Source organism: Oncorhynchus masou, chromosome 14, assembly GCF_036934945.1.
Source record: "Oncorhynchus masou masou isolate Uvic2021 chromosome 14, UVic_Omas_1.1, whole genome shotgun sequence".
Taxonomy (NCBI): Eukaryota; Metazoa; Chordata; class Actinopteri; order Salmoniformes; family Salmonidae; genus Oncorhynchus; species Oncorhynchus masou.
In genome coordinates, this window is record NC_088225.1 from 30,910,761 (window position 1) to 30,922,978 (window position 12,218).

General features: G+C 43.9%; 1 protein-coding gene and 1 long non-coding RNA gene across 2 annotated transcripts; one reads left to right on the plus strand and one right to left on the minus strand.

Moving 5' to 3' along the window:
* Nucleotides 1–259: 259 nt before the first annotated feature.
* LOC135554735 (galectin-3-binding protein A-like) lies at nucleotides 260–8,721 on the minus strand. The gene is made up of 6 exons (XM_064987170.1): nucleotides 8,582–8,721; nucleotides 7,095–7,198; nucleotides 5,764–5,973; nucleotides 2,847–2,978; nucleotides 2,122–2,410; nucleotides 260–1,605 (listed from the first exon to the last, which is right to left on the minus strand). The coding sequence occupies exons 2-6, from the start codon at nucleotides 7,174–7,176 to the stop codon at nucleotides 525–527; spliced, it is 1,794 nt and encodes a 597-aa protein (XP_064843242.1). The 5' UTR covers nucleotides 7,177–7,198; nucleotides 8,582–8,721; the 3' UTR covers nucleotides 260–524.
* LOC135554736 (uncharacterized) lies at nucleotides 7,740–11,856 on the plus strand. The gene is made up of 2 exons (XR_010457731.1): nucleotides 7,740–7,966; nucleotides 10,868–11,856. It is a non-coding gene; the product is annotated as an uncharacterized LOC135554736 (long non-coding RNA).
* The last annotated feature ends 362 nt before the right edge of the window (nucleotides 11,857–12,218 follow it).

A 12,218-nucleotide genomic window follows, 5' to 3' on the forward strand; every position in this document is an offset into this window, starting at 1 on the left:
CTACCGCCTGCAGTTATGGACATTTTTGCTCAGAACTATAATTCATTGGATGATCCCTCCTGATGACCCGATTGGAATTATGTGATCCTTCCTTAACCCATATGAAGCCCCACCCACCCAGTAGACAACTTCAAAATGGTGACAGTCTTCAATGGCGTTAGCCATGGCACAACAAGCTTTTGGGCACTCGAGACCTCTAGCTATTTCTATGGGAAGAACTAGCCGCCATTTGGGCGAAAAAACATAATCCACATCCCTGCATGTTCAAATGCCTTTATTCAAGTGCAAGCAGAGATGTTATAGTTTTTGATGAATACTTAAGTAAGAGCAGTGCTACATGTTAATATGCTTTCAGCAAATCAACAAAGGGTTATGATCAAATCAGTCACATATTTCTAAAACCACATTACCATAATTTCAAACTCTTGAATAAAAACATTAGCAATTGATTTGCAATGGGACATCATTATTAGATTTGTGGATTCATGTTAGGAGCATTGTTGCATCTGTGCCAGGCAGTGCTATCAGATGTATTCTGGTCTCACCACAAAGCGAAAGTCATACTGGCCTTCAGGACAGGGGTAGGACAGGGCCAGACTGCTGTTAGTAGGGATCTGGGCCATGTCGTTCTTGAAGTCCTGGACGTGAAAGACATACCTGCCCTCACATGTTAGGAGCAGTCGGTTGCTGAAGTGAACACTGTTGGTCTGGTTTTGACTGAGGTTGCTTTGGAGAGAGAGACTGGCAGTGGGGAAGGAAATACACCTGGAACATTCTCGTTGGTTCTTAAAGACTCTTGCTGACCAACTGATGGGGTTGGTTTTCTTGGTCTGGTAAATCACACTATTGTGGTTTGGTGTTGTGAATGACTTGCCATATTCTGGCGTGGGGTAATAAGGTTGGTAGTTATTGTAGCGCCTGTTGTAATCATATCGCATAGCTTGGCGTGGTGGCTCTTTGTTGGTTGAGTTGATGGTGACGCTCCATGGCTCAGCAGTGTAGATCCTGGGATGGTAATCATGCTCTTCTTCACTCTCACTGCTTTTGTGCTTCCTCAGAGTGTCGAACGACAAGGCGTTGAACTGGAAGCCTCTGAGCATGCTGACACGATAGAGCTTCTCGTGGCTCCTGTAGAGCTCTGAGGTGAACTGCAGATCGTAGAGCTTCTCAGCAGGGATCATCGGGAAACGGATGTGGCCTAACAGGGCCGCCTGGCTCTCAGTGCCGGTCAAGTCACCCTTCTCTATGATCCAACTCTCCAGAGCTTGCAGGAGGAACCCCTCGTCCGGTACCACGAGGTCAGACCGCGCCAACAGGGCCATCAGGAGGTCTGTGGAGAGGTCGCTCCAGGCCGGGGAATTGATCAGAGCCTCGCAGTTCCAGGCCAGGTACTGGAGGCAGTTCTCCTGAAGCAGCAGGTCCCCAGTCTGGACGGAGTACTGGTACAGGGAGACCTGGGTGTAGAAGGAGGGGTCCTCAGGGAGGAGTACGGTGAAGAGCCTGCCGGTGTCCTGCATCAGCCGTTTCACCCCAAACTTTGAGGCCAGCTTGTGGAGGCACTGGGCAGAGGAAACAGTCACGTCGATGCTGCGGGTGTAAAGGTACCTAGAGAACCAGAGCAAGGACATTTAAATAAATTAACTTGTATTCAAACATTTTTAGGAGATACCATCGCTTAAAAGGAACTTCAGCAAGTGGTGTTGGGCCTAGAGGAAAACTGTGCTTTAAGTAAGGCACCCTGGATCTACACAATTGATGCAAGGAGACGTGGATTCATCTCGACAGACTACTTTTGAGGTCTAAAATCATCTGACACGTTTGGATTCTTGTGTATGTATTTAACCAATAAACATAAAGTGTATCTAAATAGCACCTGTTAAGGGTCAAAGTGTATCTAAATAGCGCCTGTTAAGGGTCAAAGTGTATCTAAATAGCACCTGTTAAGGGTCAAAGTGTATCTAAATAGCGCCTGTTAAGGGTCAAAGTGTATCTAAATAGCACCTGTTAAGGGTCAAAGTGTATCTAAATAGCACCTGTTAAGGGTCAAAGTGTATCTAAATAGCACCTGTTAAGGGTCAAAGTGTATCTAAATAGCACCTGCTAAGGGTCATAGACTAGTACCTGATGAAGCTGGTGACACAGGGGCTGCAGGCTTGACTCATCTCCAGGGAGAGGTTACTGGACCCGTTGGTGATGTTGAAGTGTGGGTAGAGAGAGAGGATCAGTTTGTGGGTGCAGATGTTCCTCTCCTCCACTTCCAACTTCCCCTCCCCATCTCTGTTTCCTGTGGGGCTCTGGATTGTGATGAGGAAGTCACAGGCATCCCCACGGTCAAACAGCTCGCCCAGGTCATCTGACAGGCCCAGACTGTGGTCCAGGAAATGTACTGTGTCACTGGTCAAATCTGTGCCTGTACAGTATGAGGAATACACATGATTAGGACTGTACATGATGAGTAGGAATATGTAGGGCTGATAGTGTGTATTTTAGTTTCGGTGAAGTTTAACAACATGTATTCATTCATCCCTTTATTTAACCAGGAAAATAACCTTGTGTAGTTGTTATGGGTTAAAATGTCTGTTTCTTCCATAACTTTTGGTCAGACAGGGGCTGCAGACACACAGAGTGAATCTGAAATGTATTTTATTAAATTCCTTGAATCCTCTCAAATCACCTAAAAACATCAGAGGGAATCAGGGAGAGCATTGGATCTTATCCACCAATGCTCTCCTCACTTCTCTCTGATGTTTTCCAACGGAGGCGTGGAGACTTTTCAGAAGGAGAAGAGAGGAGCCAAGGAATCAGGGGAAACACTATTGAGATTCACCCACAGTGTAGTAGTGTACCTCTCTCACAAACGACCCCTGCGTCCTCCTTGTGGGAACAGTCGGTCAACGCCCAGCCCTTGAAAGAACAGCTGGACAGGGACTTCTCGGTTCCCTTGCAGTCCATATCATCCAACCAGATTGAACCCGACCCTTGGATACAAAACAGAGGATAAACAAGGAGCAAGCAAAATCATGTGCAGAAATAAGAAAAATATTATATTGTGGTGTATTAAAGTAAGTTAGTTGACTCCTTCTGCTGGTGCTGCCTGCCATTCACACAAATCACTACCTATTTGAACTTGCTCCCTCCAAGAATCCCAAATTCCTTGTCGTCATATTGCTAACGCTCTCATACTTTTACAAAAGTCGCTAGGGGCTAGGGGGTTGCTGAGGTTTGATTTGGGATTCAGAGTTATTCACAATGCTAATAATATTTGTTTTTTTCCACTGCGTCCTGGTGGCAAAGTCATGTAATGAGTCATATTCAGACAAACTGTAGCAAAAGGTTTCAAATTCTTGTGCTGACAGAACATGAAGGACTGTGGGCTCACCTTCTCCGTGGTCGATGTGAGTAAAACATTTAAACGTGTTAACCCTCGCAAGGCTGCCGGTCCAGACGGCATCCCTGGCTCTGTCCTCAGAGCATGTGCAGACCAGCTGGCTGGTGCGTTTATGGGCATATTCAATCTCTCCCTATCCCAGTCTGCTGTCCCCACATGCTTCAAGTTGGTCACCATTGTTCCTGTACCCAAGAAGGCAAAGGTAACTGAACTTAATGACCATCGCTCTGTAGCACTCACCTCTGTCATCATGAAGTGCTTTGAGAGATTAGTCAAGGATCATATCACCTCTACCTTACCTACCACCCTATACCCACTTAAAATGTGCTTACCGCCCCAATAGATCCACAGACGATGCAATCGCCATCACTTTGCACACTGCCCTATCCCATCTGGACAAGAGGAATACCTATGTAAGAATGCTGTTTATTGACTATAGCTCAGCATTCAACACCATAGTACCCTCCAAGCTCAACATTAAGCTTGAGGCCCTGGGTCTGAACCCCACCTTGTGCAACTGAGTCCTGGACTTCTTGACGGGCCGCTCCAAGGTAGTGAAGGTAGAAAACATCACCTCCACTACACTGATCCTTATCACTGGGGCCCCACAAGGATGCATGCTTAGCCCCCCCCCCTGTACTCCCTGTTCACCCATGACTGCGTGGTCAAGCATGCCTCCAACTCAATCATCAAATTTGCAGATGACACAGTAGAAGGCTTGACAACCAACGAGGACGAGACAGCCTACAGGGAGGAAGTGAGGGCTCTGGGAGTGTGGTGCCTGGAAAACAACCTCTCACTCAATGTCAACAAAACAAAGGATGATCGTTGAAAGATGAAAACAGCAGAGGGTGCACCTCCCTATCTACATCGACAGGACCGCAGTGGAGAAGGTGGAAAACTTCAAGTTTCTTGGCGTACACATCACTGGCAAACTGAAATGGACCACCCACACAGGCAGTGTGGTGAAGAAGGCACAACAGAGCCTCTTCAACCTCAGGAGGCTGAAGAAATTTGTCTTGTCACCTAAAACCCTCACATATTTTTACAGATGCACAATTGAAAGTTTCCTGTCGGGCTGTATCACCGCCTGGTTCGGGAACTGCATCGGGTGCTGTAGGCTCTCCAGAGGGTGGTGCGGTCTGCCCAACGAATTACCCGGGGGCAAACTACCCGCCCTCCAGGACACCAACAGAACCCCATGTTACAGGAAGGCCATAAAGATCATCAAGGACATCAACCACCCGAACCACTGCCTGATCACCCCGGTGTCATCCAGGAAGGTGAGGTCAGTACAGGTGCATCAAAGCTGGGACCGAGAGACTGAAAAACAACTTCTATCTCACGGCCATCAGACTGTTAAACAGCCATCACAAGCACATTAGAGGCTGCTGCCTATAGCCATAGACTAGAAATCATTGACCACTTTAAAGAACGGAACATGAGTCAGTTTAGTAATGTTTACATATCTGGCATTACTCATCTCATATGTATATACCGTATTCTATACTATTCTATGATATTTTAGTCACCTAATGTTTACATATCTTGCATTACTCATCTCCTATGTATATACTTTTTTCTATACTATTCTACTGTATTTTTGTCTGTTCCGCTGATATCCCTTGTCCTTATGTATATAGTCTTAATTCATTCCTACTTACATTTGTGTGTCTTGGGTATATGTTGTGTAATTACTTAAATATTACTGAAATGTCGGAGCTAGAAGCACAAGCATTTCGCTACACCCGCAATAACATCTGCCAATAATATGTATGTGACCAATAAAATGTGATTTGATTTGAAAATGAGCGTTCCTGCACAAGATCTGATAGTGCCTACCCATTTGACTCTGTGTTGCACTGTTTTATTCTTCCATGTTGTGCCTTGTGAATACGACCCAGGTATTCCCTCCCTGTTTCAGTCCATTTTCTTCCATGTATTCCCTCCTCCCTGTTTCAATCCATTTTCTTCCATGTTGTGCCTCGTGAATACGACCCAGGTATTCCCTCCCTGTTTCAGTCCATTTTCTTCCATGTTGTGCCTCGTGAATACGACCCATGTATTCCCTCCCTGTTTCAGTCCATTTTCTTCCATGTTGTGCCTCGTGAATACGACCCATGTATTCCCTCCCTGTTTCAGTCCATTTTCTTCCATGTTGTGCCTAGTGAATACGACCCATGTGTTCCCTCCCTGTTTCTGTCCATTTTCTTCCATGTTGTGCCTCGTGAATACGACCCATGTATTCCCTCCCTGTTTCAGTCCATTTTCTTCCATGTTGTGCCGAGTGAATACGACCCATGTATTCCCTCCCTGTTTCAGTCCATTTTCTTCCATTTGGTGCCTAATGAACATGAGCCTTGTAAGATACTCACCCTCTCCATAAGTCCCTCCAGTGACAGCAGATACAACGCCAGGGAACTTCAGCTGACGGCACACCACCTGAGCCTCGGCCAGGTCCCAGCCATCGTCACAGATGGTCCCCCATTTCCCCTCGTGGTACACCTCCACTCGACCCTCTGAGTCATGCTTACCCCCCACCAGCCTCACCTCGCCCTCCTGTGTGGGCTCTGTCGAGGACTTACCTGTGAGCACAGAGAGGGTGAGGATTTAAGTTAGTCAGTTTAAAAATTGGACTGATGAGCTTCAACTGACAACGGATTTATGCAACTTTGCTGTTTGCTTACATTTCTATTAGGCGGCAGTACAAAGCATGAACCAACTTGTTAGTGCTTTGCAAACAGGAACTTGAGGAGAACACTACATGATTGGCCTATTGTCTCGGGGTAGGTTCCTTGTCCCTTGTCAATCTTTGGCTTATTGGTGAATTCAGCAGTCAGACAATATCTTCTTTAAGAAAATCAATCAAACCTTTATTTAATGCAATTGCAGACAGAAGTTGACAACGAAAACACAGCATGCATGTTTGAGAGTAAGTTCTGCACCCCACTTAAGGGCGCAGCTGATTTTATTCATGTGATCACTCCCTAGTGGTATGATCACCTACATCAATGTATGTGTGTATCAATAAGCTGAGGTTACCTTATAAGGCGACCTAGTACAGTAGCTTCTCTGAATTTATTAGAATTGTCCACTGTCACACAAGATCAACATATCAAAACCAGACAGTGGTTACTTCTCTTTATCTAGTTTCTGTCTGGCTCAGACCCAGCTTGCAAGCACACTCTCACAACAGCCAGGGCTTAACCACAAAGACTAATATAGATGCTTTTGCAGAGTTTTTTTAGACACATAGCAACAGTATCTATTATAAGGCCTGCAGCAAAACATATGAATCTTAAGGTCCACTTAATCAATCAAGGGGAGGGTCTTTGGGACCCAACCCTACACTGTTCCTGATTCCTTGTAAAGTCTACTGTGAAAACACCAGGTCATTGTCCTACTAACAATGTCATTCACAAACAAACGTGTGTTGCAGTAATTGAGACAGGAGTTTGAGGAGTACACTACTTGAATGGCCGATGCCTGATTCATTGGACTGTCTACTATAAAAACATCAGGACATTGACATTCTCAAACTAACATGACTTAATTGTGATGAAGTGATAGGAGAATATCAGATTTTATTGTCCAACTGAACTTCCCCTGGTCCCAGATCTGTTTGTGTTGTATGACCATGGCCTTTGGCATGACAATGACGGTAGGAGTTGACAACACAGTACAAACCAGGCTCAATGGAACTCACCGAATAGATTCCATGTTGCAGAGTCTAGTCCAGGGACATGGAGGAGCAACAGCAGCCACAGAGGGATTCCACCATTCTGCATTTTCACCAGCCAGCTTGGAAAACTGACAAACAGATAAGCAATAGAACAATAGGAACATTTGACATCCTGAGTGGCTCAGCGGACTAAGGCACTGCATCGCAGTGTTCGATCCCTGGCTGTATCCCAACCTGCTGTGATTGGGAGTCCCATAGGGCGGCGCACAATTGGCCCAGCGACGTCGGGGTTTGGCAGGTGTAGGCCGTCATTGTAAATAAGAATTTGTTCTTAAAAACTGACTTGCCTAGTTAAAGAAAGGTTAAATAAATCAAAAATAAATTCTGCATGGAAAGAGTGTGCCACAATTCCTCCACAGCAACGTGAGACACTGATCAAAACCTACAGGAAGGGATTGGTTGGAGTCATTGCAGGTAAAGGTGGCACAACCAGTTATTATTTCTCCACACTGGGGCATTGCTCTTATTGATTAAATAAATAAAATAAGTATGCAATTATTGGGTTACTTGTTCACCCAGTTTCCCTTTATCTAATATTGGGTTTTAGTTGAAGATGATAAAAAAATATATGCAAAAGTAGAGAATGCTTTTTCACAGCACTGTATATGAAGTGTGACTGGTTCATGAAATGTAACCGTGGATGTACGGAGAAAATGCCCTCCGTTTCCTGTTGTCACTTCTGTTGGCCCCTCCCCTAGGGGTTCGTACTCTCTGATTGGCTCCAAGTCAAGTTCTTTGACACTGACGAGATCTGCAACAGTTGTTTTGACACTGATTGACAATCATTGCGATTCGACAAGTAGAAACGTCAGGTTCGTCGCTACCGGGTCGGCACGGTAGGTATCGCTTTTGTTCTAGCAAGAGAAGGAACGGCCTCCCACTGTTATCCGCAGTGAGATTCTCAGTGTTTCATGGTGAAATATGCCCACCTCACAACGTCCATGAGCAACACCATTGGCATAAAGCTTTAATGTCGAAAGTTAGCGTTATATATTAGACCATCTTCCCCAACAATAACCACCATTATTAGTTTTCGCTGATGCAATACATGTTTAGCTGAGTTTTAGCTGATACAATACATTTAGCTGAATTACAATTACATTGCCTTTTTTTGTACTAAAGTAGCATCATTGTATTCTACACAAATACATGTAGTGCTGTATCTTCTAAAAATCTAATGCTTCATGTCAAATACCTGCGTTCAATAAGACTGAGTCATACAGTCTACAATGCACTGTGCTATTCCACTCCATGCATTGTATTGATAAGAAATCATATCACATTCAGTTGATTTTTAACGCAGTCCATTTTCTATACATAAAGTAAATGTATGTGTACAAGAGACAATCAAGTATATATATTACAATCAAACAGTATTGTTTATGCATCACTGAGGACACTAGTTAATTAGGCTTTTCCAGAGATGACATTCTGATTCTCGAATGTCTTACCTCTTGTTTCTTGCTGTGTGCGTCGTGGATCTTTCACAACCCTTATGAAATTATACAGCTTATAAAGCCACAGGGGTGGAAGTAGTTGCTAATGTAATGGAAACTGCACTTCTGCAAATGGATTCTCTATGTTTCATTTCCTGTGAAATCAAAGGGGGTCTGGTTAGCATTTCTTGTCGTGAATCTTGCCCTGGAGGCAGCTGGGCATAAAAGTCATAATCATAAAATAGTCATAAAGTCATAAAATAAAGATTTGAAACCTAACCCTAACCGTAAACCTAACCTTAACCTCACTGCTAAACTTAATACCGAACCTTAAAGCACTTTTTTTCCATTCATTTTTAGATATAACCAAACTCTTTTGACTTTGTAGCAGGGACATCTAGCGCAAATCGCTCAGTTCTGCCTTGAGGGCAAGATTCATGACAATAAACGTTCACCTGATCACAAAGGGACTGGTTGCACAGGTTGTGTAAGAGAGCAAGTTATAACATGTGACAAAATAAGCGAGTATTGTTGTTATGGGATTTTTATGAATAATGACTAAATAATGTATACATTTAGCTTAGAATTATAACTAAACAGAATACTACTCTGTTACTGTATGAATGTATGAATCTTATTATAATCATAATACTGAATATAAGGTGTGTAGTTTTAGTCAAGAATTAGAACAAGGACTTTCTGTTCCTTGTTAGAAACTTTACCGTGACATGCTTGCTAACGAGCCCACCCCAATCATGTAGGGTGGAGCTATATACAGGGAGTAGCAGTACCAGATCAATGTGCAGGGGTACGAGGTATTTGAGGTAGATGTGTACATGAAGACAGGTTAAAGTGACTAGGCATCAGGATAGATAATAATAATAGTGAAATAAAGAACAGAGTAGCAGCAGCATATGATGAGTGTAAAAGTGTATGTGCGTATGTCATTGTGTGTGAATGAATGTGTATATAGTGTGTATATAATGTATAGTCTTGTGAGTAGAGTCAGTGCAAGATAGGGTCCGTGCAGATAATCCAGGGAACCATTTCATTAACGATATTATTTAGCAATCTTATGGTTATTTAGCAGTCTTATGGGTTGGGGGTAGAAGCTGTCTTGGAGCCTGTTGATACGAGAGGCGGTGCTCCGGTATCGTTTGCTGGATGGTAGAAGAGTGAACAGTCTATGACTTGGGTGGCTGGAGTCTTTGGCATTTTCTGGGCTTTCCTCTGACACACCTGATAGAGAGGTCCTGGATGGCAGGGAGCTCGGCCCCAGTGATGTACTGGGCTGTCCTCAACACCCTCTGTTGCGCTTTGCAGTTGAGGGACATTTTCCATACCAAGCAGTGATGCAGCCAGTCAAGATGCTCTCGATGGTGCAGCTGTAAAACCTTTTAAGGATCTTTGGGCCCATGTCAAATCTTTTCAGCCTCCTGTGGGGAAAAGGCATGCCCTCTTCCTGACTGTGTGGGTATGTTAAGTCCTTTGTGATTTCTGCACATGATTCCGATCCTCTGTTTTGTGTATCCAAGTGGGTTCAAAATATGGACTGCAAAGGAACTTCCTGAGCCCTGTCTGATCAAGGCATATTTCTACCAGTCTGGGTTCCCTGTCTAATCAAGGCCTCTTTCTACCAGTCTGGGTTCCCTGTCTGATCAAGGCCTCTTCATACCAGTCTGGGTTCCCAGTCTGATCTAGGCATCTTTCTACCAGTCTGGGTTCCCTGTCTGACCAAGGCATCTTTCTACCAGTCTGGGTTCCCAGTCTGATCTAGGCATCTTTCTACCAGTCTGGGTTCCCTGTCTGACCAAGGCATCTTTCTACCAGTCTGGGTTCCCAGTCTGATCTAGGCATCTTTCTACCAGTCTGGATTCCCTGTCTGATCAAGGCATCTTTCTACCAGTCTGGGTTCCCTGTCTGATCAAGGCATCTTTCTACCAGTCTGGGTTCCCTGTCTGATCAAGGCCTCTTCCTACCAGTCTGGGTTCCCAGTCTGATCAAGGCCTTTTTCTACCAGTCTGGGTTCCCTGTCTGATCAAGGCCTCTTTCTACCAGTCTGGGTTCCCTGTCTGATCAAGGCCTCTTCCTACCAGTCTGGGTTCCCAGTCTGATCAAGGCCTCTTTCTACCACAAATCTGTGTAACACTGATACTGAGGGAGAAACAGACATATTGAACCCATAAAAACTAGGCACAATGTTATTTTCCTGATTAAATGAAAGTTCAATGAATGAATAGATTGTTGAATGAATGGATACATGTCGCTAAACTACACTGATACTAAAATACACTCTATCAGCCCCACAGGAAACAGAGATGTGGAGGGGAAGTTGGAAGTGGAGGAGAGGAACATCTGCACCCACAAACTGATCCTCTCTCTCTACCCACACTTCAACATCACCAATGGGTCCAGTAACCTCTCCCTGGAGATGAGTCAAGCCTGCAGCCCCTGTGTCACCAGCTTCATCAGGTGCTATTTAGATATGTTTATTGGGTCAATACATGATCCAGAATGTTGTACAGTATGTCTTAAAGGGGAAGTTCAGTATTTTACAATGTAATGTATGTGGGCAGCAGGAAGCCTAGCGGTTAAGTGCTGGGCCAGTTACAAAAAGGTCGCTGATTAGAATCCTCGAGCCGACTATGTGAAAAATCTGTCGATGCCTTCGAGCAAGGCACTTAACCATAGTTGCTCCAGTAAGTCGCTCTGGATAATAGCATCTGCTAAATGACTCAAATGTAAAATGTATGATGGATACCCCTCTCACTCCCATTGACTTTTATCTAGCGGTGGCTAAAGTATAACTGAAATTTGTAGTGGCTGTTTAAAGGAAACCGAACGATAGATTTTAGTTTATCCTGGCCCATTGTCTACTTTTCACCCTTAAATTATAAAATACAGAATTTATCCCCAAAATCCAAATCTGTCAGATGATTTTAGACCTCATAAGTAGTCTCATGTCAAGATGAGTCTATGTCTCCTTGCATCAATTGTGTAGATCCAGGGTGCCTTACTTAAAGCACAGTTTTTCTCTCGGTCCAACACCACTGGCTGAAGTTCCTTTAGCTATGGTATCTCCTCTCTTTTCTTTTTCATAAAAGTTTTAAATTATGGTACTGTAATTATGGAAAATGTTGATCAATTTGCATATGAATCTTAATTTCATCAAATAATATCAAAATGTATAACTGTTCTTACTTTAGAATTATGAACATAACTATATCAACTATGAAATGTATGCTTGCACAAAGGCCTTTCAACATACAGTGATTATTCTGTTTCCTTGATGACGGCTGGTGTTTCTCTGTACATTACTTACCCTCCTCTAAAAGCCCTCATGAACCATGTCTATCTAGGTCCATGTGTTTCTCTGTACATTACTTACCCTCCTCTAAAAGCCCTCATGAACCATGTCTATCTAGGTCCACTGTGTTGCTCTGTGTAGTACTTACCCTCCTCTAAAAGCCCTCATGAACCATGTCTATCTAGGTCTACTGTGTTTCTCTGTATAGTACTTACCCTCCTCTAAAAGCCCTCATGAACCATGTCTATCTAGGTCCACTGTGTTTCTCTGTGTAGTACTTACCCTCATCTAAAAGCCCTCATGAACCATGTCTATCTAGTTCTACTGTGTTTCTCTGTATAGTAC

Bases quoted from the DNA above. Each gene is read 5' to 3' on its own strand.
- LOC135554735 (XM_064987170.1), bottom strand. From the start codon at position 7,176: ATGCAGAATGGTGGAATCCCTCTGTGGCTGCTGTTGCTCCTCCATGTC. The intron at 5,974-7,094 runs GTGAGTTCCATT...CTGTGCTCACAG, and splicing joins TGCAACATGGAATCTATTCG to GTAAGTCCTCGACAGAGCCC. The intron at 2,979-5,763 runs GTGAGTATCTTA...TTTGTATCCAAG, and splicing joins TGGAGGGACTTATGGAGAGG to GGTCGGGTTCAATCTGGTTG.